Genomic DNA, 25,910 nt, shown 5'->3' on the forward strand with positions numbered 1-25,910 from the left:
TCAGAGGGACTTACAGTTAAAACTGGCCAGGATGGAAGTTTGCCTATTGTCTCCCTCCACTGTTGATTATCAGTATATAAACAATTTGGATTTAGTTGGGTGGTATAGAATTTCAACATGAGTAATTCTGCCTTGTTGGCCAGTTACTATAGGAGATCAGTGCAAACAGTGGCCTCCAATATATTATAATAAGGAAAATTGTTCACCTATTGAATGTATACTAGGGCCAAGTATTGAGTTCTCTGTGTAGCCAGGCTGACTTCAAACTCATGATTCTTCTGTGCTGTGGCTACAGGTGTGGTTGTCCACACCTGGCCATGCCGCCTCCTTCCGGTGTTGAGTATTTTGTTGTCCCAATCAGGGTCTCACTATAAATCTCTGGCCAGCCGCCAGAGGAGGCTGTGGAGACCCAAGAATAAAGATGGTGTTGAGATCTTACTGCCTCCCTGTCATGATCTCTGGAAGAATTTAGGTGACACGTAAGAGTGTAATGTAGAAATTGGGCACACTCTCAAGGGTTGAGTGGACAAAGACCAAAGGGACCGTTGTAGAAACCATCTAAGTTTTGGGTAGGCTTTATGCTTGTTCTAAAATCTCTTGCCAATTGTAGTGGCATATGCTGGTAGGATATGGTGCAGACCTAGAGGCTATGAGTTCAAGGCCAGGTTGAGCTATACCTGTGGGCTCAGTGGTTTAAAGTGTTTGCCACTCAAGCCTGAGGACTTGAGTTTAATCCTGAGGAAAAGCCAGCTGCGTACAGAGGTTCTTATCTGTAATCACAGCACTTCTGAAACACGATTGGAGACAGACGCTGGAGAATTGACTGGCAACTCAGGACACCGCAATCAGCTCCCCCCCTCCCCCTCCCTCCCCCCCCGTTCTCCCCCCCCCAGACAGGGTTCCTTGTAGCCCAGGCTTGCCTTGACCTTCCGGTGTTGCTAAGGGTGATCTTCAACTTCTGACCCTCTCGCCACTACCTCCGCAGTGTAGGGGGATTTATGAGTGTTCACCGGCTTGCATACCCTACTAAACAAAGACTCTACCAACTGCCTCAGTTCTCAACTTTTGTTCTTCCTCTTTTTCCTTTTTCTTCTTTTCCTCCCCCTTCTTTCTTTAAGGTTTCCTTGAAGATTGAAGACAAGGTTTCATTGTACAGAAGACTTGGCTGTCTGGGAACTAGCTTTGTAGACTAGGCTGGCCTTGAACTTGAGCACACAGCCTCCACTCCTGAGGGCTGGGATTAAAGGCGTGCACCACCAACGCTAGGCTAGTAATTTCTTTTTTTTAAAGATTTATTTACATGTATGAATGTGCACCATTTGAGTGCCTGGGGAAGACTGTTATGTAAGTTCACAACGTAATCAGGTCCCATTCTCCTGATCAGTAATTGAAGTCTTGCCTCTTAGCCATTTGTTTTACAGGCTGTTGACCACCGGAGGGGCCCAACTCTTAAGCAGGCTACTATTAAACCGGCAGCCTAATTTTACCTATAGGAGTCCACTTCCGGATCACATTAGCCCATTGCCCAAAAGGCTCTGGAAAACCTTTTTCCTCAGGAGGACTTTTGATCTAGAGGTCAAGCAGGCACCGCAATGTCACTGCCAGAACAATCATAAATTCCTCGGGGGTCCTCCTTTAGCGCAGAGATAGGCGTTTCCACAATCTCCGCTAGCGGACGCCAGCCCTCTCTCTAGCTCCTCTAGGAGCCTGTTGGGGGGGGGGGGATGCTCGTTACCATGGAAACACGCGCGCCGCGCAGGCGTGCCTCGCGCAGGGTGGAAGTCGGAGCGGCCATTTTTATAGCTGGCAAGAGGGGTGGAACAGGCGCTGCCAAGCAACGGTTGACCCGTTTTAACCAAGTGACTGGTACAGCGGGGCGGGGAGAAGAGGGCGGTGCCATCCTAGGGGATGAGGGGGGCGGGAGGGCATTAAGAGGGGAGGGCAGGGGAGGGAAGGCCAGGCGCCGCCAGGCAAGGCTGGGTTAGGAGCATCCGGCCGAGGGACCAGATAAAGAAACAGCGAGGCAAAGGCAAAAGGGCGGGGCGGAGGCCAAAGTTTAACCTCCGAGGAGTATGGGCGTGGCCGGAGGAGGCGGGGCGTAGAACAGGTTGGCGTTGGGGGCATGGACAGGAGAGATGATGAGAAAAGGTGGAGGGAAAAGGGGTCGTTGGGGACAGTGAAGATCGCCAAGTCAGCGTGGGTGTGCGACGACGGGAGGTCTTTAGGCCAGAAGACGGTCTGTGGCAAGGAGAAACCCCGAGGTCACGAGCGAGGTGTGGGCGAAAACAGATACTGGGGCAAGGAGAGAGTTATTTATGAGAGGGAGGGCGGCGAGGAGCGACCCCCCGCCGAAGACAAATCCCGGGGCGAGGGAAAGACGCCCGGAGAAGAGCGACTCCGGGGCGGGGAGAAACCCCGAGGCTCAGAGAAGTCCCGAGACCAGGACAGGCCCCCGAAGGAGAAGGCGCAGGCGGGGGCTGAGCACAAACCACAGTTGCGGCGGGCGCCGGAGAGGAGGAGTGGGGAGCAGGGGCAGGAGCAGGGCCGGCGCTCCCAGGACCTGGCGAGAGGGAGGAGCCAGGACCTGGGGCGTGTCCAGGAGAGAAAGAGGAGCGAGGAGCCAATCGCCAGCAAGACTCAGGGCTTGAGCCAGGACAAGGGGCGTGGCCAGGAGAAAAAGAAGAGCTTGGAACCAATCGCCAGCAAGACTCAGAGTCTGAGCCAGGAGAAGGGGCGTGGTCAGGAGAGGAGGAGGAGCCAGGAGCCGATCCGCGGCGAGACTCAGGCCTTGAGCGAGTATAAGGGGCGTGATCAGGAGAGGAGGAGGAGCCAGGAGCCGATCCGCGGCGAGACTCAGGCCTTGAGCGAGTACAAGGGGCGTGATCAGGAGAGGAGGAGGAGCCAGGAGCCGATCCGCGGCGAGACTCAGGCCTTGAGCGAGTATAAGGGGCGTGATCAGGAGAGGAGGAGGAGCCAGGAGCCGATCCGCGGCGAGACTCAGGCCTTGACCCCGTACAAGGGGCGTGATCAGGAGATAAAGCGGAGCAAGGAGCCGATCCTCGGCGAGACCCAGGGCCTGAGGCAGGACAAGGGGCGTGATCAGGACCGAAAGCCGAGCAAGGAGTGGTTCCTCGGCGAGACCCAGGGCCTGAGGCAGAACAAGGGGCGTGATCAGGACAGAAAGTCGAGCAAGGAGCCGATCTACCGCGAGACCCAGGGCCTGAGGCAGGACAAGGGGCGTGATCAGGAGAGGAAGCCGAGCAAGGAGCCGATCTACAGCGAGGCCCAGGGAAGAGGGCGTAGCGTGGACAGAGGTGTGGGCAAGGACTTACAGAAAAGCAAGAGCAAGACCAGAAACCGGCTCCTGAGCAGGGCAAGAGTCAAGAGAAAGGGGCGTTTCGAGGAGCAGTGTGAGGGCGGTACAGCCTGTGAGGACGGAGCCAAGTCCACGAACAAGTCGGTGATCTCCGAGGGGCGCAAGGGAGGGGAAAAGAAGGACTCCGGCAAGTCCAGAAGCAGAAAGAGAGGCTTGCCGAAGACCAGGGAGAAGAGCAAGGGCTCGGCCAGGAGAGAGAGCGTCACTAGGAAGCGGGGCGAAGCGAGTCTCAGGGATAGGGGCGAGGCCAGAAGTAAGGGCAGGATCGTGGCGAGGAGTATTAGCAGGGCAGGGACTGAGAGTAAAAGAAGGGGCGGGACCCGGAGCAAGAGTAGGGTTGGGGCCGAGAGTAAGGGCAGGGGCAGGGCCGAGAGTAAGGGCAGGGGCGGGGCCGAGAGTAAGGGCAGGGGCGGGGCCGAGAGCAAGAGCAGGGCGGAGAGCAAAGTCGCGGTCGCAGTCCGGAGAGGGACGGGCACTCTCAGCCTGGTCAAAGCTGGGGCCCGGAAGAGGGGCGGGAAGAAAGGCAAGAGCAGAGCGCTTTCCCAGAGAGGCTCTCCAAGCCGACTTGCAAGTGGGTATTGACCCCCACGTTCTCCAGGTTGTAGCTGCATGGTGTGCTGGCCAGCCATGTCCCCTGTCAGCCCTGTGTGGTCGAGAAGACCAAGTGTGTGGGCGTGCTGGGGACTGCTGCTAGTGCTACTGTTGTCGTGGAAGTCGTGGGCGGTGTATCATTTGCAACAGTGCCGCTGGCTTGTGGTCCTGAACAAGTTCGAGAAAGTAGGCTCGCTCCCCTCGAAGGATCGATTTCTGGAACAAGAACCCACGGATACAGTGGCCGAGGTGTTCGAAAAGTTGGTAGACTCGCCAGTCGACCCGCGGGAGGTGAGGGAACTGGAGTCAAAGGGTGTCATCGGGATCCTGGGTCAGTCAACAGCAGAGGGGTCCTGAGTCAGTACAGCTCCTGACTGGATATTTCGCCCACCTTTCCTTACAGAAATACATGGGCTTTCCTTACTACCTGAAAGTCAACTACTCCTGTATGGGAAAGGTGAGAGTTTGCAGTGTTAATGGCATGATTTCAGTAAGTCTCCAACTCCCCGTCATTTTCAGTAATGTTTTCCCGTACAGTTTAATAGCAGTCTCCGCCAGCCCTGAAGGCCTTCAGGGTTCAGTGTCCCACTAGGCAGAGAGAGCTAACGTCCAATGGTGGGGGCTATAGAAACCCTAAATCCCCCACCCCCAATGACACACCTCCTCCAAGAAGGTAATACCTAATCCTTCTCAAACAGACCCACAACTAGGGTCCAAGCATTCAAGCATATGAGCCTGTGGGGCCACTCTCCTTCAAGCCGTCACACCAACCATCATTATCTTTCTCCTGAACACTCTTATTATCCCCCCAACAAAAAAAACTGTGCCTATTAAAGATTTTATTACACACACACACACACACACCATTCTGCTTCCATGTGTATCTGCACACCAGAAGAGGGCACTAGATCTCAGTAATGGATGGTTGTGAGCCACCATGTGGTTGCTAGGAATTGAAGAGCAGTCAGTGCTCTTAACCTCTGAGCCATCTCTCCAGCCCAAACCTGTGCCTATTAACAGTCACTTTTTTAAAATATTTATTTGGGCTGGAGAGATGCCTCAGCAGTTAAGAGCACTGACTGCTCTTCCAGAGGTCCTGAGTTCAATCCCCACAACCACATGGTGGCTCACAACCATCTATAACCTGATCTGATGCCCTCTTCTGGCCTGCAGGCAAGCATACCGACAAAACACTATATATAATGAGTAAATCTTAAAAAAAAAAAAAAAAAAAAAAGAATTTCAGAGACAAACTTAACCATTGTAAACTACTTTTTAAAAATATTTATTTGTAGTTATGTGTATATGGTGGGTATAGGCACGTGATGCAGTTGTCTATGGATGTCAGAAGAGGGTGACCAGCCCTTGGCATTGGAGTCTGAAATGGGTGCTGGTCATCTAGAAGAATGGTATAAACTCTTTACCATTGAGCTATCTCCAGCCCTACCTACTTTTCTTCATGGCCTTGAACTCACGGCAACCCCGTGCCTCTGTCTCCAAAGTAGTAGGATTACAGGTGTGAGCACTATTCCAACCTGACTTTGTCCATTTTGTTTTGTTGTTGTTGTTTGCTTGTTTTTTGAGACAGGGTCTTTCTACATAGCCCTGGCTGTCCTGGAACTCACAAAGATCTGCCTACCTCTGCCTCCCAAGTGCTAGGATCAAAGGTGGCATGTGCCATCTTGACTGGCTTTCCTTGGCTGGTTGTTGTTGTTTTTCAAGACAGGGTTTTACAGTGTAGCCCTGGTTGTTCTGGAACTTGCTCCATAGACCAGGCTGGCCTCGAACTCAGAGATCTGAATGCCTTTGTCTCCTGAATGCTGTGATTAAAGGTGGGCGTCACCACTGCCTGGCCTTTGCTTACTTTAAAAGGAAGGTTTTGGTTTTTGTTGTTTTTTTTTCCTTTTTATTGTTGATTTGTGAAAATTGTTTATATATTTGGAATGATTGTTGCTTATCAAATACATGGTTTGAAAACACTGCGTTCTATTTTGTGATTTCTTTCTTTCTTTGGAGACAGGGTCTTTTTATGTAGAGCAGGCTGGTCTTAAAGTCATAGTAATCTACGTGCCTCTGCTTCCCAAGTGCTAGAACTCCATTTTGTTAATGGTTTTTAAAGATTTGTTTATTTAATTTTATGTATGAGTGCTCTGTGTGTATGACTTTATGCCAGAAAAGGGCATCAAATAGAGGGTTGTGAGCCACCATGTGGGCACTGGGAATTGCACTGAGGACCTCCGGAAGAACAGTAATACTCTTAACCACTGAGCCATCTCTCCAACCCGTTAGTGGGTTTTGTTGTAGTTATTTGTTTTTGTTTTTTCTTTTTTGAGGGGGTTTTGAGACAGGGTTTCTCTGTGTAGCCCTGGATGTCCTGGAACTCACTCTGTAGACCAGGTTGGCCTCGAACTCACAGAGATCCATCTGCCTCTGCCTCTCGAGTGCTGGGATTAAAGGTGTGCACCCCCCCATCCTGCCCCCTGTTAGTGTTTTTAAGACAAGGTCTCGTGAAGCTCAGGCTGGCTGACTTGATGTGTAGCAGAGGCTAACCCTTCACTTCTGATGATCTAACCTCCGCCATTTCCTTGGAAATTCCAAGTGTGTACCGCCACACTTGGTGCCGTTAGGTCTTGAGAATAGAGCCTAGGGCCTCATGTATACGAGGGAAGCATTCTAACCCTGAGCTACATCCCCAGCCCCATCATTAAAAGATACAAGAAAATGAAAACAGGGCTGGAGAGGTGGCCCACTGGTTAATCGTCCTGGTTGCTCTTGCAGAGGAGCAGAGTTGGATTCCTAGCACCCATTTGGTGGCTCACAGCCATAGGTAACCCCAGGTCTAAGGGATTTAGCAGGTATGCCTGCGGGATACACATATGCATGCAGACAAAACATTTATGCACATGAAGTAAAAGAAAGAAATCTGAAAAAAGAAAGAAGCGAAAAGAAGTGGTGGTGCCTGTCTCTCAATTACAGCACTAAGGAGGCTAGCCTGGGCTATGTAGGAAGGTCCTTTCTCAAGACAGTAACAAAAAGCTTTAAGTTTCTTGAGATATAGTTCACCAATCATAAACTACCACAAAAGTGCTTACTTGTTTTTAGAAAGAAAAGTGGGTTGAATATACTATAAGGAGCCATTGGCTGGGCAGTCACACAAATACCATTTGCTTATTTTTATGTTTTTCTCAAAAAGAGTATTATGTGTCCCAGCTGTCCTTGAACTCAGGATCCTTGTCTTGCTTCCTCCTTTTCCCAAGTACTGGGATTCTATTTGTGTATAATCATGCCCAGATTCTTTCTTCCTCCCTTCCTCCCTTCCTTCCTCCCTCCCTCCCTCTCTCTCCCTCCCTCCCTCTCTCTCTCTCTGTCTCTCTCTGTCTCTCTCTCTGTCTCTCTCTCTCTTTCTCTCTCTCTCTCTCTCTCTCTCTCTCTCTCTCTCTCTCTCTTAAGTTTATTGAGACAGGGTTTGTCTCTCTGTGTATTCCTGGCTGTCCTGGAACTCACTCTGTAGACCAGGCTGGCCTCAAAGTCAAAGATCCATTGGCCTGCCTCCTGAGTGCTGAGACTAAAGTTGTGTGGCCACTGTCTGGTTGTTTTTGTGTTTTTTAAACCAGGTCTTACTATGGAGCCCTGACTGGCCTGAAACTTACTTCTTAGACCAGGCTGACCTTGCACTGAATCTCCTGTTTCTGTTATTTGAGTGTTGGGATTGCAGATATGAATCATTACCCTCTGCTCAAAAGTTTTTGTTTCTTTAACAATTTTATTTCATATGCATGGGTGTTTTGATTGCATTGGTGTTTGAATATCACGTGTATGCTTGGAGCTTGCAGATTCCAGAAGAAGGTACAGGAGAGAGAGAATGTAAACCCTCAGAAATAGATACACAGTTCTTATCCACCTAGGACTCACTTATAACCAGTTATAGGACTCACTTACAGATTACCACTCAAACTTGTGGTGATCTCCAGTTTAATTTCTGAGGGGGTGAGAGGTGAATGATAACCTGGGCTCCAGCTTTTTTTTTTTTTTTTGGAGACAGTCTCACTTTATAGGCCAGGCTGACTTCAAACTCCCTAAGTGTCCCCCTAGAACTGGAGAGCCTGCTGTATCTACCTCCAGAATGCTGGGAATACACATGTGATGTTACAGCAGGCTACACAGCCATGCCCTCCTGTCCTTGTGAGGTGAAACGCCTGTTGTCCCCACGCAGCTCAGACAGGTGGCTCTAGACAGATGGATTCTGAGACTAAGGCATGCCTCTCACCCTCAGGATGACGAGGAGCTGTCCCGAAAGGGCCACCTGATGGGGATGAGACCCGTGGTCCTGATCAGCTACAAGTACCCAGTCAATTTCTATCACTGGAAGATTGAAAATCTGCAGATACAGATGGAGGCCGCCCCATTGCGCAGCTCAGGTGGGCCAGACCACCGGTGGGAGTGGTGGGCGGAGATGGGAAGTCTGAGAGCACTCTGAGGCCCACAGGGGCTTCTGGCTGTCTCTAGCGCCTCAGTGCCCCATCCGACCAGCAGGGTTCTGCATAGCAGAGATCGTGTGTGCCTTGAACTGGTATGTACCCATGCCCATCAAAAATGGCAGCGTAGTCATGAGTGTGGACATCCGCAGCAATGGCTTGGGGCCCTACATTCCCCCCACAAGGTATTCAAGCCCAGGGCACACTCAGGAATGCCAACCCCCAGACTCCCAAAGAAAGCAGGGGAGGCAAAAGGGAGGAGCAGGGGAAGGTGGCCATGAGCTGTGAGGTACCCCTGAGACGGCGTTCCTCACTGGGGCCTGCTTGCAGGTTCTATATGAATATGAATGGCTTCTTGAAGAGAGATGAGAGTGGTAAACCCATCTTCACCATGGGATACGAGGTGAGCGCTGCCGACTGGGAGAAGTATGAATTAGACACACATGGCCTTGGTATCCCCCACACCAACACGGATCCCATTTGCAGGACATTTACTTGAGCTCCAGGCCCCAGGTGTCATTTTCTTAAATGTACCATTTAGTTCCTATTTCAGAGTGACTCTGGGAGGGAGGGATGCTTGCACACTCGAGTGGGTTACACACACACACACACACACACACACACACACACACACACACACCCTCCTCAGGTGCTGGCGACTGAACAGAGCCTGTTACTTTCCAGGTGGCATATGCCCCATTGTCTCATTGGATTTCATGTAGTGTTTTTTCTTTTATTACATTATTATTTTGTGTGTGACTCTACCTACACCATGGTAGGCATATGGAAATCAGAGAGCAACTTTCAGGAGTCAGGATTCCTCTTTCCACCATGTGGAGTTGCCTGGGATTAAGACATAAGACTTGGCAGCATGATTACCTGCCAGGCCATCTCACCAGCCCCTCTGTAGTGGTGTGTGTGTGTGTGTGTGTGTGTGTGTGTGTGTGTGTGTGTATGTATGTGTGTGTGATCTGTGTGTGTGTGTGTGTTTAAAACAGGGTCTCAGTATAGCCCACAGTGGTCTCAAACTCATTACGCAGACCAGGCAAGCTTTGTGAAATTCCTGCCTCAGCCTCACTGAGCATCTCTCGTGCCGTGTGCACTCATTTCAAAGATGAGAACACTGGCCAGGTGGCAGCACACGTATTTAATCCCAGCATTCAGGAGGCAGAGGCAGGTGGATGTCTGAGTGTGAGGCCAGCCTGGTCTACAGAGCCCAACAGAGAGAGAGAAAGGGGGGAGGGAGGGAGAGGGGGAGGGAGGAGAACACTGAGGCTCCAAGGGAGAGAATCCTTCACTACCTCTCCTAGATAAAGTAACCTAAAACCATTCTTCATCATTTCTGCGCCATATTCCTGTGTGTGTGTGTGCACATCTATGATACTGGGGCTTGAACTCGGGTCCTTGTACATGCTAGACCAGCAACTCTACCACTGAGCCAAATCTCCAGCCCTTCACCCATGTTCTGAATTCACTATGCATGCAGCCAGCAAATGCTCCCATGAGGATGTAGCTCAGAGTATTTGCTGGTATTGCTGGGGTTCAAAGCACCTCACTTCCAAAAGGTGGAGAATGAAAGAAAGCAAAGGGAAAGGAATAAAGAGTCAGCTGGGTCCAAAGCCCCTGGGGGAGCTGGAAAGGAAGAGGCCCCGATGGGACTGGGCTACACTGAGGGCAGAGTGGCAGCACACTGCAGAGGCTCTGTAGCTGGGGTGACAACTTCGGCTTGTGGCTGAGGAGGAGGTATGTGTTGCAATCAGGCAGGAGAGGGGCTCAGTGGCTGGCATTTCCGTTCCTCTGGCAGACCTTTATTATGAAGACTGCACACTTCAAGCGTTCCAAATCGAGACCCTTGTGGTACACGATAAACCATTCACCTGTGTTCATCCTCGGCGGGATCGAAGACGAAAAGACCATCTTGCTCTCAGACACCAGTTTCCAGGACTACTCTCTTGTGGAGGTGAGTGATGCCAGGCAGACAGTAGGCTTGGGCTTCTGGACCAAGTCTGGGGCTACAGAATGGGACCCCAAAGATATGCCAGTCTCCAGCAACAGGGTATGAAGAACAATTTTACTGTCAGGAAACAGGTTCAAATCTTTAAAAAAAAAATACATTTTTTAAATTTGCATGTATATGTGTGAGCGGGTACCCAAGGAGGCCAGAAGAGAGCATTGGAGGCGGATCTCCTGGAGCTGAAGTTACAGATGGCCTTAAGCCACCCAACATGGGTCCTGGAAATTGAACTCAAGTCCTGTACAAGAACAGTACACACTCTTTTTTTTTTTTTCAATTTTTTTATTAGTTCTAGTTAGGGAACAAGCTTGTTTCACATGTAAGTCCCTTCTCCCTCTCCCTCCCCTCACCCCATCCCTCCTCCCCCACCCCAGCCTACCCCCCACCCCATCCACCCACCACTCCCCAGGCAGGGTAGGGCCCTCAACGGGGGCTCTGCAAAGTCCACCAAATCTTCCTGTGCTGGTCCTGGGCCCTTCCCCATGTGTCCAGGGCCAGAGTGTAACCCTTCACGTGGGATGGGCTCTCAAAGTCCCTTCTTACACTAGGGAAAAATACTAATCCACCACCAGAGGCTCCCTGGAGTGCAGAGGCCTCCTTATTGACATCCATGTTCAGGGGGCTGGATCAGTCTTGTACTGGCCTCCCAGATAGCATCTGGGGTCGATGTGCTCTCCCTTCAGTACACACTCTTAACCACTGGGCCATATCTCTAGCCCCAGGTTCAAATCCGTGTGTGTGTGTGTGTGTGTGTGTGTGTGTGTGTGTGTGTGTGTGTGTGTGTGTGTGTGTGTTGGGGATTAAATCCAGTGCCTGTTGCATGCCTGGCAAGCAGTCTACTGCTGAGTGACATCCTAGCCTCTCACTGGTATATTCTGGGCAAGTGCTGCACCATTGAGTCATGGCCCAGCCTGTTCTTTTACTTTTGGCTTGTTTGAGGTTTTGTAGAGTTTTGTTTGTTTTGTGTTGTGTTTGTGTTTTTGATACAAGGTCTCACTGTGTAGTTCTGGCTGGCCTCGAGCTCCTAGAGATCTGCCTGCCTCTGCCTCCTGATCTCTGTCACTTTATTTCTTTCCCTTTTATTTGTTTTATCAATGCCCAGAAGCACAGGGCTCAAAGGGAATCCACAAAGTCAGAGCATACTAGACTTTTCTATCTGAGGGGGTTAGGGAAAAAGACTTTCATACTCTCTCTCCATGGCTTCCTACAGACCTTTCCTTTATTATTCTGTTGCCTTCTCTATTTATTTTCCTGGTGATTTCCTTCTCTTGTTCTTGATGTTTGCCTCCTAGGTTTGTTTTTATTCTTGATGTTTTCCTTCTAATCTCTTCTAATTCTCATCCATTATGTTTTCCTTCTAAATCATTTGAACTCTCTCTAACTCTCTATTCTTTCCCTTTAGCTTACTTATATACCCCAGCAAAACCTTTCAGGCAATATAAAAAAAAATCACAATGTGGTTACATTCTGTTTTACAAGTGAATGATTACAGCAAATACAAAACAAACAGTAAAAAACAAACCCAGCATGTTTTCCATAACCCTTACATGATTAAACATTTTACGTATTATAAGTGAAAAATTAATTATCCCCAGAATCCTGGTATAGTCATACCCAAGCAACTTGTTATAGATTAACTACGTAGGCAAGCAAGATATTCTTCTCAGTCATGTCTTTTACTGGCAGGCTGCTTTTTGCAGTTATAAAGAAAGGGCCAATTATTACTTATCTTGAAAGTTAACCTTATAAGGAATCTTAAAGGAATCACAAATCTAAACTTAAACATGAAAAAAAAATCAGTCATCCCTACTTTAAATCTTTAGGGTACATATCCACTCATCAATAGTTTCTTATCAGGAGATGGAGGGAAAAATGGGAACTAGCCATCACCTTTGGTCATCAACCAATCCTAGCAAGAAAGGAACATCAGCTAATGATAACTGGGCTGCTTTGTACTTGTCCCCCTGGCCCTAAGGAGTTCCTCATTTAACTATGTGCCTTTCTAAAATTCCAGGTTATCTTCTTGGGCATTTCATCTCAGAGCTATTTGACAAAAACATCTTTGTATATTTAAGTTATTTTTAAAGCTTTGTTTCAGCTATGTTTCAAAGCTTTGTTGCACCCTGAAACCTGTGAACACATCTTCCAACATTAAGGTTAGAATTGAAATTAGCTGGGCTACTATGACTCAATTGTTTTTCTTAATCACTAACCTAAGCTACAGTCTATATGGTTCCTCAATTGAAACTCATGTCTTCTAGACACTTACTTGTTTATAGTTTTAATCATCAAAACTCTGTTTAAGGTAATTATTATCATCAGTCAATTAGACAGTGCAGCATAAGAAGTCATCTTCATAGTAATCCACAGGTAAAACTGCCCAGTAGATCAGGGTGTTTCCATGAGACAATCCCACTACATTACAGGCACCGGGGATCTCCCCACACCCATTCACACCATGCCAGATACAAGAGAAAGATGGCAGCAACAAACATGTAAAGCACAGCCGAAGCAAAAGGCATTCTGGAGTCTGTGATCTTGGGACTTTGCCTATCCCAGACTGACCCATCAGGGATTTTCAGGGAATTTTCTCCTGGCTGCTGCTGCTCTGCTGTGGTCACTGGCATTCTTTCACCACCACACACACCCCCTTTTGAGGTAAGGTGACCTGAACATGGTCTTCTGGAAGAGCAGGGAGCACTCTTAATTGCTGAGCCCCAAGTTCTTTCAATATAAAATAGTACTTATAGTTATACTCCAACTCCTATGTCTACCCTGACTGGTTTTTTGAGTCTCAGGCAGCACAGATTGGCCTTAAACTTAGTTTGTAGCTAAGCAGGAGAATCAGATCCCAGCACCCACCTGATCCAGCTAAGAACCTCCTGTAACTCAAGCTCCAGGGGAGTCCAGTGCCTCTGACCTCCATAGGCACTGTATTCACACACAAATTAACTCTCTCTCTCTCACTCTCTCTCTCTCTCCCCCTCTCTCTCCCTCTCTGTCTGTCTACACACACACACACATACATACACACACCCTGTAAGATGGCTCCAAAGTTAAAGATGATTGTGAGCTCCCAAGTGGTGCTGGGAATTGAACTTGCATCTCTGGAAGAGCAGCCAGTGCTCTTAATCACTAAAGCCATCTCTCCAGACTCAACATTCTATCCATGTTACGTATTATATATAGGAGTATATTATATTATATTATATATTATATTATATGTTATATATATGATATATATATATATATAGGAGTATATATGTATTAAATATAGGAGTATATTCTATCCATGAGCAGAACTTTGACAGGGGCACAGGGATTTTTGAACACATTGTATACTGTTTAACTCCAGGTTGTGTACAATACCCAAACTGGCCACATTGGGGGAGTGTGACTATCTAGAATAGTAGCTTTTGCTGGGTGGTGGTGCATGCCAGCACTTGGGAGGCAGAGGCAGGTAGATCTCTGTGAGTTTGAGACCAGCCTGGTCTATAGAGGGAGTTCCAGGACAGCCAGGACTATTACAGAGAGACCCTGTCTTTCAACAGGGTCAAATAATGACATGAAGACTTAATTATTAATTATGGGTATGGCCTTAGCTTGGGCTTGTTCCTAACCAGCTCTTATAACCTAAATTATCCCATATTTTTAAACTATACTCTGTCACATAGCTTGTTAACCTCTTTTCTATACTGTGCCTCATGCTTCCTGTTCGTGTTTTGCTGGGGAATTCTGCCTTTCTTCTTCCCAGAGTTCTCTATGCCCAGAAGTCTTGCCTAAACTTTACTGCCTAGCCATTGGCCACCCAGGTTTTTTATTACACCAATCATAGCAACACATCTTCACACACAGCATACAAATATCATACATTTCCCCATTTTTGTTTAAGTAAAAAGGAAAGGTTTTAACTCAAACATAGTAAAACTATATGTAATAAGAACATGCCAGGTGGTGGTGGTGCATGTTTTTAATGTCTGACAGACCTTTTTGTGAAGCAGGAATTTTGAAGGACTGTCCTACCTTGTCTTGGCAAAGTTTGGCAGTCACCTTTTTGTGTATGTGTGTCTTGCTTGTCCAATTTGGACAACATATTGTCAGCAGTTGAGGCAAGGGCAGTTTCTTTGCCAAGTGGATAACTTTACTACAATGAAAGCAAACTCCTTATGGAGGTTCTTTGATGCCTATAATTCGTTTTTGAAGTAAACTGGTGCTGCCAGGAGCAGACATAATCTCATTGTCACGAAAAGCTTTAGGCTTTTTTTTTTTTAAAGATTTTATTTATTATGTATACAATGTTCTGCCTGCAGGCCAGAAGAGGGCACCAGATCTCATTATGGATGGTTGTGAGCCACCATGTGGTTTTTGGGAATTGAACTCAGGACCTCTGGAAGAGCAGCCAGTGCTCTTATCCATCTCTCCAGCCCCACGCTTTAGGTTTTTAAAACCTCTTCAATGCCATATTCTGTAGGTTCCCAAAGTGTTTGAAGACCATCTATCTAAAATATATTTTTGTTTACCTTGAAAACATACTTAACATGGTCACAAATTTGATTGTTATAGATGACTAACTAATACATTTTTTGTTGTGTTTTTTGAGACAGGGTTTCTCTGTCTAACAGCCCTACTAGGTACAATACCTTAAACAAGAGTAGAAACATATATACAGTATGTTTTGACAAGAAAACCTTACCGTGTCGAGTATCAAATATACAAAAATCAACCCAAGGTAAAATATTTCAGTTTAGTAAATTTTTTTTAGTTTAAAAGTAGATCCAATAATCTACCTTTTTCCCTATCATTCCTCTACCCCACTTTTTTTCTTTTTAGAACCAGATCCCTGAATGTAATTTCCCTTGCTTAGTTTCCTTCCTGATTATGACCAATAGCAACTTGCAAACAACCCCCCTAAAAAATGACAAACCTTCTTAACCAAACAACCAAAACCCACCCATCCCAACTCTTGGGAATGTGGGCATCATGTTCTCTAGACTGCTTCCTGTTGTCTGGGGGTGATGGCATCTTTGGGGGACACTGAGAAAACTGGGATAAAGGTCAAGTCCTGGGAGAGCTAGCTGTGTTATTTTTTGTTTAGTCTCTGTGTGATGGAAAAGTCCAGGGCTGGAGTAGTATGTGAGGCTGGACCATTTCAGCTAGCAGTTCTGAATGTGGAATTTTGAGGAAACTGAAACAGAGGCATTCTGAGAGGTTGGATCACCTGGACTACTTTTTCATAGATGTCCTTTTTATTTTGATAATATACAAACTTTTAAAGGTAACATACATATCTGTATTAACACAAGTATGGAATGTACTGTGTGCACAAGTTAGCTAAAGGTGATTCTCTGCTCCATGTTTGAGCAGGTAAAACACATCTGTCAACTTTACAAGTTCAGTTGGATTGTATAACCAAACTAATATGTTTCTGTCCATGCCATATGAAAGGATGGCTTGTAATGATAGGTCATGAGGACCAACAAGATTTATCATGTCTCATCCAGTCTTAGAGTTATTCCCATGTCAAGGGACCAGTATACAGGTCACCTTCCCTGTAGTCTTCCTTAGTTTTTCCCTTATTTCTCTAGCTAAGATCCTCAGGAGGTCTCCCCAGGTCAATCTGATCTTTCTTAATTTTGAAGGAATCTATTGCTTTTCATTTCTTTCGGAAACAAAAGCACAACCTCTTCCCCAATATCCTGACTTTTATTTTGAAGTTAAGACGCCCCTAAAGTATATAAATTGGTTTAATTTAGCGGTTACTTTCAATCTAATGTCTCTCAGCAGTTACCACTTTATGTTCATTAGCATTTAAAAAATTAAAATTAGCAAAGCACCATATAAGGCCCAAACTCCCTGTGTTACATTTAAACTATTAGGCTGTCCACAGTGCGGCTAGCTTAACACATGGCATTGGTAGCTGCCTCTGCCCTCTTTGGGTCTGCCTAACAGTCCCAGCCATGTCTAACCATCCCAGCTCTAGGAAACTTTTTTTTTGTTTTTGTTTTTTTCGAGACAGTGTTTCTCTGTGGCTTTGGAGGCTGTCCTGGAACTAGCTCTTGTAGACCAGGCTGGTCTCGAACTCACAGAGATCTGCCTGCCTCTGCCTCCCGAGTGCTGGGATTAAAGGCTTGTGCCACCAACGCCCGGCTCTAGGAGACTTTTGTGTCTGTGTTGCCACAGACATTTCTTTTCTTTTTTTTTGTTGCAATTTTTTAATTTAAATTCTTTAATTACTACTATATTTACATATTCATCCCCCCCTATTCCCTTGCCCTCTCATCCTTCCATGTTCTACACCAACCCCCCCCAACCCATCCCCAAACTCCTCCCCAGGGATAGTCAGGCCCTCCACGGGGGACCTTCAAAGTCTATCATATCATTTGGGAGAGGGTCTAAACCCTCCTTGCTGTATCTGGGCTGCAATAGTATCCCTCCATAGGGAATGGACTCCCAAAGTCCATATGTGCTCTAGGGTTAAAGACTGGCTCCACTGTTAGAGGTCCCATAGACTGTCAGGACTCCTAGCTGGCACCCACATTCAGAGGGCTTGGTTTGGTCCAATTCTGTTTTCCCAGCTTTATGACTAGGGTCTCCATGCTCTCACTAGGTCAGGTCAGCCACAGACATTTCTATCCAGTCTCCCACTGGTAAGGAATCATTTAGTGCTCTGATGGATAGCAGCCCCCCCCCTCCCTACCTACCTACCTACCTACCCACCTATCTATCTTGTTTTTTCAAGACAGGTTTTCTCTGTAGCTTTGGAGTCTATCCTGGAACTCACTCTGTATATCAGTCTTGCCTCAAACTCACAGAGATTGGCCTGCCTCCAAGTATGGGCCACAAGGGCCTCTTAAAAGCTGTACCTCTGTAAGCCTCAAGCACTGAGTCTACTTGAGAGACCTTGGTCACCCAGGCCAAGACACTGTGTCTGACTCCATGTTCAGAACTTTTTTTAAGCTTTTTTAGGACTTAATATGGACATTTGTGATCCTACATTGGGTGCCATATCTAACGAGTCTTTCTTTGTACCACCAGCCAGCTCCCGAATCATGACATGGAGACTTAGTGATAAATGCTTCCCCTTAGCTTAGGCTTGTTCCTAACTAGCTCTTTTTTGTTTTTGTTTTTGAGACAGGGTTTCCCTGTGTAACAGTCATGGCTGTCCTGGAACTCACTTTGTGGGTCAGGATGACCTTGAACTCACAGAGATCCACCTGCCTCTGCCTCCCGAGTGCTGGGATTGAAGGTGTGCGCCACCACCACCCATCATCAAACTAGCTCTTTTTTTTTTAAGATTTTATTTATTATGTATACAACATTCTGCTTCCATGTCTATCTGCACACCAGAAGAGGGCACCAGAGTGGTTGTGAGCCACCATGTGGTTGCTGGGAATTGAACTCAGGATCTCTGGAAGAGCCGTCAGTGCTCTTAACCCCTGAGCCGTCTCTCCAGCCCCCTAACTAGCTGTTATGACTCAAATTATCCCATATTTTTTTAATCTATGCTCCGACACATATCTTGTTCCCTCTCTTCCACATTGCACTTCCTGCTTCCTCTCCATGCCTTGCTGGCAAATTGAGACTTTCTTTTTCCCAGCGTTCTCTCTGCCCAGAAGTCCTGCCTATACTCTCCTGCCTAGCTGTCGGCTGTACAGCTTTTTATTGCACCAATCACAGCCACACATCTTCACACAGTGTACAAATATCCCCCTTGCTCACCTGTTGTTTTGCTCCCCTGCAGCTGAGCATTGACAGTTGCTGGGTTGGCTCCTACTACTGTCCGATGCTGGAATTCTCAGCCACCATCCATGATGCCATCTCCACCGAGAGCACGCTCTTTATTCGACAGAACCAGCTCGTCTACTATTTCACAGGCAGATACTCTTCGCTCTTTGATAACAGCCGAAGCAGCAGTGAGAAACCTGGACCGCGGCCGGGAGGGGTGGGAGAGATGTGGGTGTCAGAGACACAAAGCCAAGAAGGATGTTGACCAGAAAAGGAGAAGTCCAGGCATCACCATGGTATCCACCTGTCATCCCAACCCTTGTGAGACAGAGGCAGGGGTGTCATGGTTATCCTCAGTACGTAGCAAGTCAGAGGTGAATCTGGGTTCACGAGACCCTGGAAATGGGGGAGCACATGCATGGTGGGGGTGTCGCAGACCTCTGTAATCTCAGCACTAGAGAATCCCTAGTTCAGGGCAAGCCTGGACTACGTAGTAGGTTCCAGGAAGCCTGGGAAACTTCATGAGAACTGCCTCCATGCCCTCCCTCTGGAAAAAAAAAAACAAACAAAGTGGAGTTTGCATGTTTATTGGCTTACCTGAATGAGAAACGCATGAGCACTTTGGCTTCAGGCATAGGCGTATCTACCCAGGGACTCCTTGTAACTCTTGGTCTCCTTGCTGACCATGGTGATTCCTACTTAGACCCAGCAACTGTCCATTTCTCTGTACCTTAATAGTTCCAGGGAAGCTTTTTGTTCGTGGCTGAAAACTGGAAGGGCCTCTTATTTGCCTCTCTCTGTCCAACACTCAGTTCAGAACCAGGGGAGCACAAGAGAGCACCTAGAACTCACAGACAGCCCATGGAGCAGTACACATCTGACATCCCAGTCTTTGGGAAGCTCCAGCAGGAAGCCAGATAGTTTGAGATGAGCCTGGGCTACATAGGAAGTTTGAGGCCAGCTGGGGCCACAGTGTAAGACCCTGTCTCATTATACCAAAGCCAGTCATAGCAGTCTAGGAACGGCAAGTGTTGCTCTGACAAGTGTTGCTCTAGAGACTCCCTAATACCGTACTGACATGCTGCTCCAGGCTAAGAGGACAGGTAATGGGTTTGTAAGGTTAGAAGGAAGGAGACCGGGGGTTCAGGGACCAGCCTGATCACCTGGTTTTGAGTCCCCATCCTTGCCCCCCTAGGTAGCTGGGTGCGTGTCCTGGCTAGCGAGTGCATCAAGAGACTGTGCCCTGTATTCATCCATGGCAATGGCTCTGAGTACATCCTGGCCCTTACCACTGGCAAGCACGAAGGTTACATTCACATCGGGACCATCACAGGTAAAAGCCAGTGGGTTCTGGAAGCTCGGGAGACCTTTCTCTGTACCTTCTCACCTTGCAGTGTGTCCTCAGGAGAGGTGACAGGCTCAGGGTTGGTCCGTGTGTGTGGAAATGGGTATGCATTGGTTGACATGAGGCTTGAACAGTGTTAGGTACTTTCTATGGTGTATTTGACTTTAAAGGGCAGAAACCCAACTCAAAAATCAGGTCAGCGCTGGGGTGTGGGGGAGAGGGGAGGGAGGATGGTGGTGGTGGCGCACACCTTTAATCCCAGCACTCAGGAGGCAGAGGCAGGCAGATCTCTGTGAGTTCGAGACCAGCCTGGTCTCCAGAGCGAGTGCCAGGACAGGCTCCAAAGCTACACAGAGAAACCCTGTCTGGAAAAACAAAAACAAAAATCAGGTCAGCAAAGCTGGATGGGACAATGCTCGCCTTCAATCCCAGCACTTGGGAAGTGGAGCATCAGAAGTTCAAGGCCAGGGTAGGCTACAATGACACCCTTATCTCAAAATAAAATTCAAAAGCAGGCTGGAGAGAATGATGACGTGTTACAGAAATTAATAAATGTAAAGGACTAGTGAGGCAGCTCAGCTGGTACATGTGCTCGCTGCTCAGCCTGAGGACTTGAATTCAGTCCCCGGGGCCCACATGATGGAAGAAAAGAGCCAATACCACAAATTGTCCCTCTGACCCCCTCAGAGGTGTACAGCATGCAGGAATTTGAGGCCATCCTGGTCTCCATAGGGAGGTCTAGGCTAGCTAGGGATACGTAGTGAGACCTGTTCTTGAAACAGGGGGAGAGGGAGGGTTAGGAGAGATGACTCAGCAGCCAAGAGCCCTTTGGAACACTCTTGTGGCAACTCATAATTGTCCCAGGGGATCTGATGCTCTCTCTTGGCCTCCAGCACCAGGCACTCAGGTGGCACACATACAGATAGGTGTGCAAAACGCTCACACACAGAAAACACGTAAATCATAAAATAAAACACTATTGGCATGCTCATACTCAGTGCTAAGCAGGAATCTGACTCAAGTTTTTCCGTAGTCAAAGAATTGTTCAAAGAGGTGCCACTGACGACATTGGACATTTTCATTTCATTTCTTTTGTTTGCTTGTTTGTTGAGCCAGGATCTCAATATATAACTTGCTGCCTTCAAACTCACTGTGTAGACCAAGCTGGCGTCAAATTCACCAAGATCTCCCTGCCTCTGCCCCTCGGATTAAAGGCTCGTACCAACACTCGGGGCTTGTCCTGTTTTTTGTTTTCCATCAGGCATCTGCCAGGCCCCACTGAAAAGACTGTTTGGTTTTTGTTTGCTGGTTTGAAAATGTGCTGATAAGTCCCTATTATTTTTTTAAAGATTTTATTTTATTTATTATGCATACAACATTCTGCTTCCATGTGTATCTGCACACCAGAAGAGGGCACCCAGATCTCATAGAGAATGGTTATGAGCCACCATGTGGTTGCTGGGACTTGAACTCGGGACCTTTGGAAGAGCAGTCAGTGCTCTTAACCTCTGAGCCATCTCTCCAGCCCCAATAAGTCCCTATTATTGCATCACATGGTGACTAATTAGAACACAGATGCCACAGACTGCTCCACAGAGCAGTCTTTGGAGAAGTTACATGACTTCACTGATAACATTTTCCTATCTGTGAAATGGGACCAGATGACAATACTATAGTCTGCTTCTTTGGGTTGATATAAAGATGAAATAAATATACTGGACATGGTGTCACATGCAGTCACAACACTTGGAAGGCTAAGGCAGAAGGATCAAGAGTTGGAAGCTGCCAGACGTTGGTGGCGCACGCCTTTAATCCCAGCACTCGGGAGGCAAAGGCAGACGGATCTCTATGAGTTCGAGACCAGCCTGGTCTACAGAGCGAGTTCCAGGACAGCCTCCAAAACAATACAGAGAAACCCTGTCTCAAAAAAAAAAAAAAAAAAGAGTTGGAAGCCATATTAACTTAAAAGACAAAACCAGGGCCAGAGCTTGCCTCAGCATCAGCGAACAAGTATGGGATCCACCAGTGTGCACCCCAAATCTCAATTCCTTAATCCTAACTCCAAGCCACAGGATGCACTCTGATCGGCTCCCCTGCCCCCAAAACTGATTACTCTGTATTGCTTTGAAGCCTGTCCTGGAACTAGCTCTGTGGACCAGGCTGGCCTGGAACTCACAGAAATTGGCGTGGGCACCACCCCCGCCCCCGCTGGTCACATGGCCAGATCTAAGAACTTTCTGAGACCCTAGGTCAAGTGTAGAGATGAGAAGGCTGGAAAGCAGGACTAAGCCCAGAATCCCTGCACCAAGAGGTTCAAGGTGTGGGAGCCTCAATGGGGTGCTGGTTGGGTGGGACGCCTGCCCTACAGGTGCTGGCAGACTAAAATGTGCCTGAGCATGGGACCTGCTTTGATCCACAGATGGCCTCGTGTCCTTCCGGATGGTGCCAGAGAAATGGTCAATATGTGATAAATTTATAGGTACTCACTTTTGTGGTGGGATCTGGGGTGGAGGGTGGGAGGCCTCTGAGGAGGTGAGAAGGGTTTCCGGGAAGAGGCCAGATTGCTCTAGGTTCTGCTTTCCCCCAACAGGTACCAACTGCTCCATCAACTGGGCTACATACATCACCGATGAGAAGATACTGCTATTGCTGGTGCAGGTCCTGTCCTGGGATTCAGCTTTGGTCTACAACCTAGTCAGCTTTAATTTAGGTAATCAGGTTGCCTGGAGGTTAAGAGGGAACGCACCAGAGCCTGGACTGTGGACCTTATGCCTACCCAAACACTTCACTCTTAGCTCTTAGAGTGGGCTGGGCGTGTCTGGGAGAGAGATAAGAGGACAAGGAGGGAGACTGAACAGGGGAACAGAAGCCCCCCTCCCACAACAGAGTAAATGTAATGAATCAAGGAAGGTATTCTATCCTAAATGGAAAGCCAGTAGCATCTTTAAGATGGGTGGGAGCTGGTTTTTGAATTGTTTTTGTTTTTTGAAACAAGGTCTCATTATGCAGTCCTAACTGGCCTGGAACTCACCATATAGACCAGGGTGTCCTCAAACTCACAAAGGTCCACATGTCTCTGCCTCCTGCGTGCTGGGACACAAGTGCCACCACACCCAGTTGCCAACAGAGTCTGATTTGAGGATTGGAGAGCTAGTAGCTTGGCTCTGCTCTCAGATGTTGAGAGTTCTTCAGGTTTCAGGGTGTTGTTTCCTACTTTTAGAGACCCAGAATCTGGAAGTTCTCTACGTACTACCATTGTTTATCCCAGAAGGTAGGAGCAGAGGGCCAGGGTGGCTTCCGGGGTGGGCAGAGGTCAGGAAGAGCCCAGGTGACTGAACAATTCTCTTCTCCATCGTATCCTTTCCTCCTCTGCTGTGGTCAGCTCAGGGTTTGGACTTCCTGGTGTTAGACGGGACAGAGCCCTATACCACCACTTCTATGGTACCCAAGGGCTTGTTCTTCAACACATTCAACAATATGCTGTACATCTGGGGCAATTTCATCCTTCAAAGGTAGGCATAAGCTATCTCCCCAGGGAGCCAGACACACACACATACATCTTTATTTATAGAAAGAATCTTTGTTTGTTTGTTTTTGCAATGGGTCTCACTATGTAGCCCTCTCTGGTCTTGAACTCAGAGACCCATCTGCCTCCGTTTCTGCCCCATGCTTGAGATTAAAGTCATCTGCCATTAACACCCAGTCAAGTTTTATGTTAATGATGTGTATGTGTGTGTGTCTGTGTGGTGGTGTACACATAGGAGTGTAGGTACCTATGGAGGCCAGAAGAGGGCACTGGAAACCCTGGAGCCGGCATCATTTGGGACTTGGAACCTACCTTAAGAGCAGCAAATGCTCTTAACCTCTAAGCCATCTTTCCAGGCCTTCAGCAGGTGGTTTTGGTTTTGGTTTTGTTTGTTTGTTTGTTTGTTTTTGGGCCCAGTCAGGGTCTTGCTTATATGTTAGGCAAGTAAAATGAAACTTTGTGGACTGGACACACATGAGCAATAGAAAGCATTTCCTGAGGACACTCTAGAACTTTTCCTACCCATCTACCGGCTTATTCTTCATGGACCCAGGGACCTGATGCCGTCTTCATGAACAGTTTCTCTTTCATGATGCATTTAGTTATTTTTTTTAATTTTCACTTTTATTGATTAGTTGTTTTTTTTTGTTTTTTGTTTTTTTGTTTTTTGTTTTTTTTTGAGACAAGCTTTCTCAGCAGCTATGGAGCCTATCCTGGCACTCGCTCTGGAGACCAGGCTGGCCTTGAACTCACAGAGATCCGCCTGCTCTGCCTCCTGAGTGCTGGAATTAAAGGCGTGTGCCACCACTGCCCCGCTGATGCATTTGCTTTTAAAAGAAAGAAGCCTAGTTCAAAAAATCATTTAAACACAAAGAATCTCTTGACTTATATTTAGAAAGATCCAGAGCCAACTTCAGGTGTGCTGGATCCAGGGCTCAGATAGTATGACACTGGGAGTTCATTTGTAGGCAAGATGGTGATTTACTGGAGTCGTAGGCCACAGGGCTGAGTCAGAGAAGGGGGGATGGGGGTCCCAGGGCCCAAGGAGACTCTAATACGTGATGGAAGCTAAAGGTAAAGTTACAGGGTTCCTCTGCTACTGTTTACAATGCCAGTAGACAGACAGTCAGCGAGTCCTATGTTATACCATGGTTGCAATGGTAGCAACGGGTGTCTAAGGACACCGGGCTGTCCCCATTCTCTGAACCCCGTCTCTCTGCCCCTGCAGCTACAATAGGATTCACTTCATTTACCTGGCGGACTTCCCAAAGGAGTCCACCATCAAATATATGGTCAACTCTTACCAAGGAGATATGGCTTTTGTCACAGAAAAAGATGAGGTGCGCTACCCTGCTCTTCTCCCCAAGCCCTCCTGTCCTGTCAGGGTGAACACCCTTAGGGGACCCCCAGATAACGTCAGTAGCAGCTCTATCTGTAACAAGGCCCTGGAGTTCAGAGAGGGTAGGAGATTTTCCAAAGATCATCACAGCACAGTGGGAGAGCCGGGAAGGTGATGGTTTTTTGTTTTTTGGGGTTTTTTTGTTTGTTTGTTTGTTTTTTGTTTTTGTTTTTTTAATCATAGCCCCACTATATCGACCACTGACCCCACAGATCTGGTACTTTCTGGAAGGTGGCTATGACGTATACCAGATTATCCCATCCAAAGGCTGGAGTATCTACTTTAACCTGCAAAAGATGCACCAGTCATCCCTCTTTGCGGAACAAGAGTTCCTGGTCAGCGTCTTCTATGAAGACGGGCAGCTCTACCAGGTGCCGGGAGGGCCTGGTGGGGTGGACATGGGGAGCAGGTGGGGGCGACAAGGTGGTTCCCACCGGCTGACCTGCCTGCTTCTGGCCCCAGCTGATATATCTTCTGGAGTCCGGGAATGAACGTTTGGTCAAGAGGGTGTTGCCTGTGGCTCAGTTGCTGCTGTACAACCAGAACAACCCTGTCACACTGCAGAAGCATGGGTGAGAACCTGGGGGGCCCATGAACAGGCCTGAGAGCTCCCAGCCCAGGGGCGGGACTAAGAGCCACCCTAAGGGTGAGCCGGTGATGGGGTTACATGGGTGCTCAGCGTGAAACAAAGGTCAAAGGAAGAGTGGGGTGTCACTGGAGGCTTGGGACAGCAGAGAGGAGGGGGGCCTCTGATGAGAGGACAGATTTCGGGGGTGGCCCACATGCGCAGTCTCAGCACGTGTGAGGTTAAGGCAGAAGAATTTGCAACTCAAGGCGAGCCTGGGCCACATAGCGAGACTGTCTGCGGGAAGAGAGAAAAAAAAGCTTCCAGGCACCTGCAGAGGGTGGAGCCAGACAAGCAGCTGGAGGTGGGGGTAGAAGCCAGGCAAGGGCCGCAGCTGGAATGGACGGGAGAGAACACGTGGGAGCCGATGGCGGAGGGACCTGGGTTCTGGTCTGAGGGAGCCAACAGGGCGTGTTCAGAGACCGCGAGGAACTGAACTGCGTTTGGTATGAGCTAGGATAGGTTGGGGGAAGCAGCCCCTCAGAAGTGGGAAGCACAGGTCTGGGGTGGCCCTGACACTCCAGAGGAGTCAGCGTCTATCTCCCCTTGCATGCCCGTCGCCCACTGCTGCCAGGAGCTACAGGATGCCTTTCTTCACCAACTTCTGCCCTTTCAAGGTGATGCGTCTCCGTGACCTGCCCAAAAAACAGCATTTCGCACGTCAGGAGCTCTACCACGCTCCACCACCTCTGGTCTCAGAATCCCTGGGCTTCCACAATAATAAGACACTTGCTGTCTATCAAGGCCTTGTTTATTACCTGCTGTGGCTGCACTCCAAGTATGACAAGGTGGGCACCTGGAGGGGTGAGCTTCAGTGGGTAGTGTAGCCAGATT

The 25,910-nt window shown here is 48.0% G+C and overlaps 1 protein-coding gene across 9 annotated transcripts in view; it reads left to right on the forward strand.

Moving 5' to 3' along the window:
• Window positions 1-3,225: 3,225 nt before the first annotated feature.
• Catsperg (cation channel sperm associated auxiliary subunit gamma) overlaps window positions 3,226-25,910 on the forward strand; it is a 31,510-nt gene continuing 8,825 nt past the window's right edge. For 2 of the 9 annotated variants that reach the window (XM_035449425.1, XM_035449429.1), the window contains exons 1-17: window positions 3,505-3,629; window positions 3,975-4,258; window positions 4,371-4,424; window positions 8,241-8,385; window positions 8,501-8,627; window positions 8,773-8,845; window positions 10,247-10,402; window positions 18,198-18,369; window positions 19,377-19,514; window positions 21,946-22,005; window positions 22,117-22,236; window positions 22,747-22,797; window positions 22,909-23,038; window positions 24,281-24,392; window positions 24,664-24,822; window positions 24,914-25,023; window positions 25,651-25,864. In XM_035449425.1, coding sequence (XP_035305316.1) covers window positions 3,986-4,258; window positions 4,371-4,424; window positions 8,241-8,385; window positions 8,501-8,627; window positions 8,773-8,845; window positions 10,247-10,402; window positions 18,198-18,369; window positions 19,377-19,514; window positions 21,946-22,005; window positions 22,117-22,236; window positions 22,747-22,797; window positions 22,909-23,038; window positions 24,281-24,392; window positions 24,664-24,822; window positions 24,914-25,023; window positions 25,651-25,864 — 2,094 coding nt within the window. In that variant the 5' untranslated portion in view covers window positions 3,505-3,629; window positions 3,975-3,985. Of the gene's footprint in view, window positions 3,315-3,335; window positions 3,457-3,504; window positions 3,630-3,846; window positions 4,259-4,370; window positions 4,425-8,240; window positions 8,386-8,500; window positions 8,628-8,772; window positions 8,846-10,246; window positions 10,403-18,197; window positions 18,370-19,376; window positions 19,515-21,945; window positions 22,006-22,116; window positions 22,237-22,746; window positions 22,798-22,908; window positions 23,039-24,280; window positions 24,393-24,663; window positions 24,823-24,913; window positions 25,024-25,650; window positions 25,865-25,910 lie in introns of those variants that run through there. The other 7 variants (XM_027430551.2, XM_035449430.1, XM_035449426.1 and 4 more) reach the window with 7 other exon arrangements.

This window comes from Cricetulus griseus, chromosome 9, assembly GCF_003668045.3.
Source record: "Cricetulus griseus strain 17A/GY chromosome 9, alternate assembly CriGri-PICRH-1.0, whole genome shotgun sequence".
NCBI classification, from domain to species: domain Eukaryota; kingdom Metazoa; phylum Chordata; class Mammalia; order Rodentia; family Cricetidae; genus Cricetulus; species Cricetulus griseus.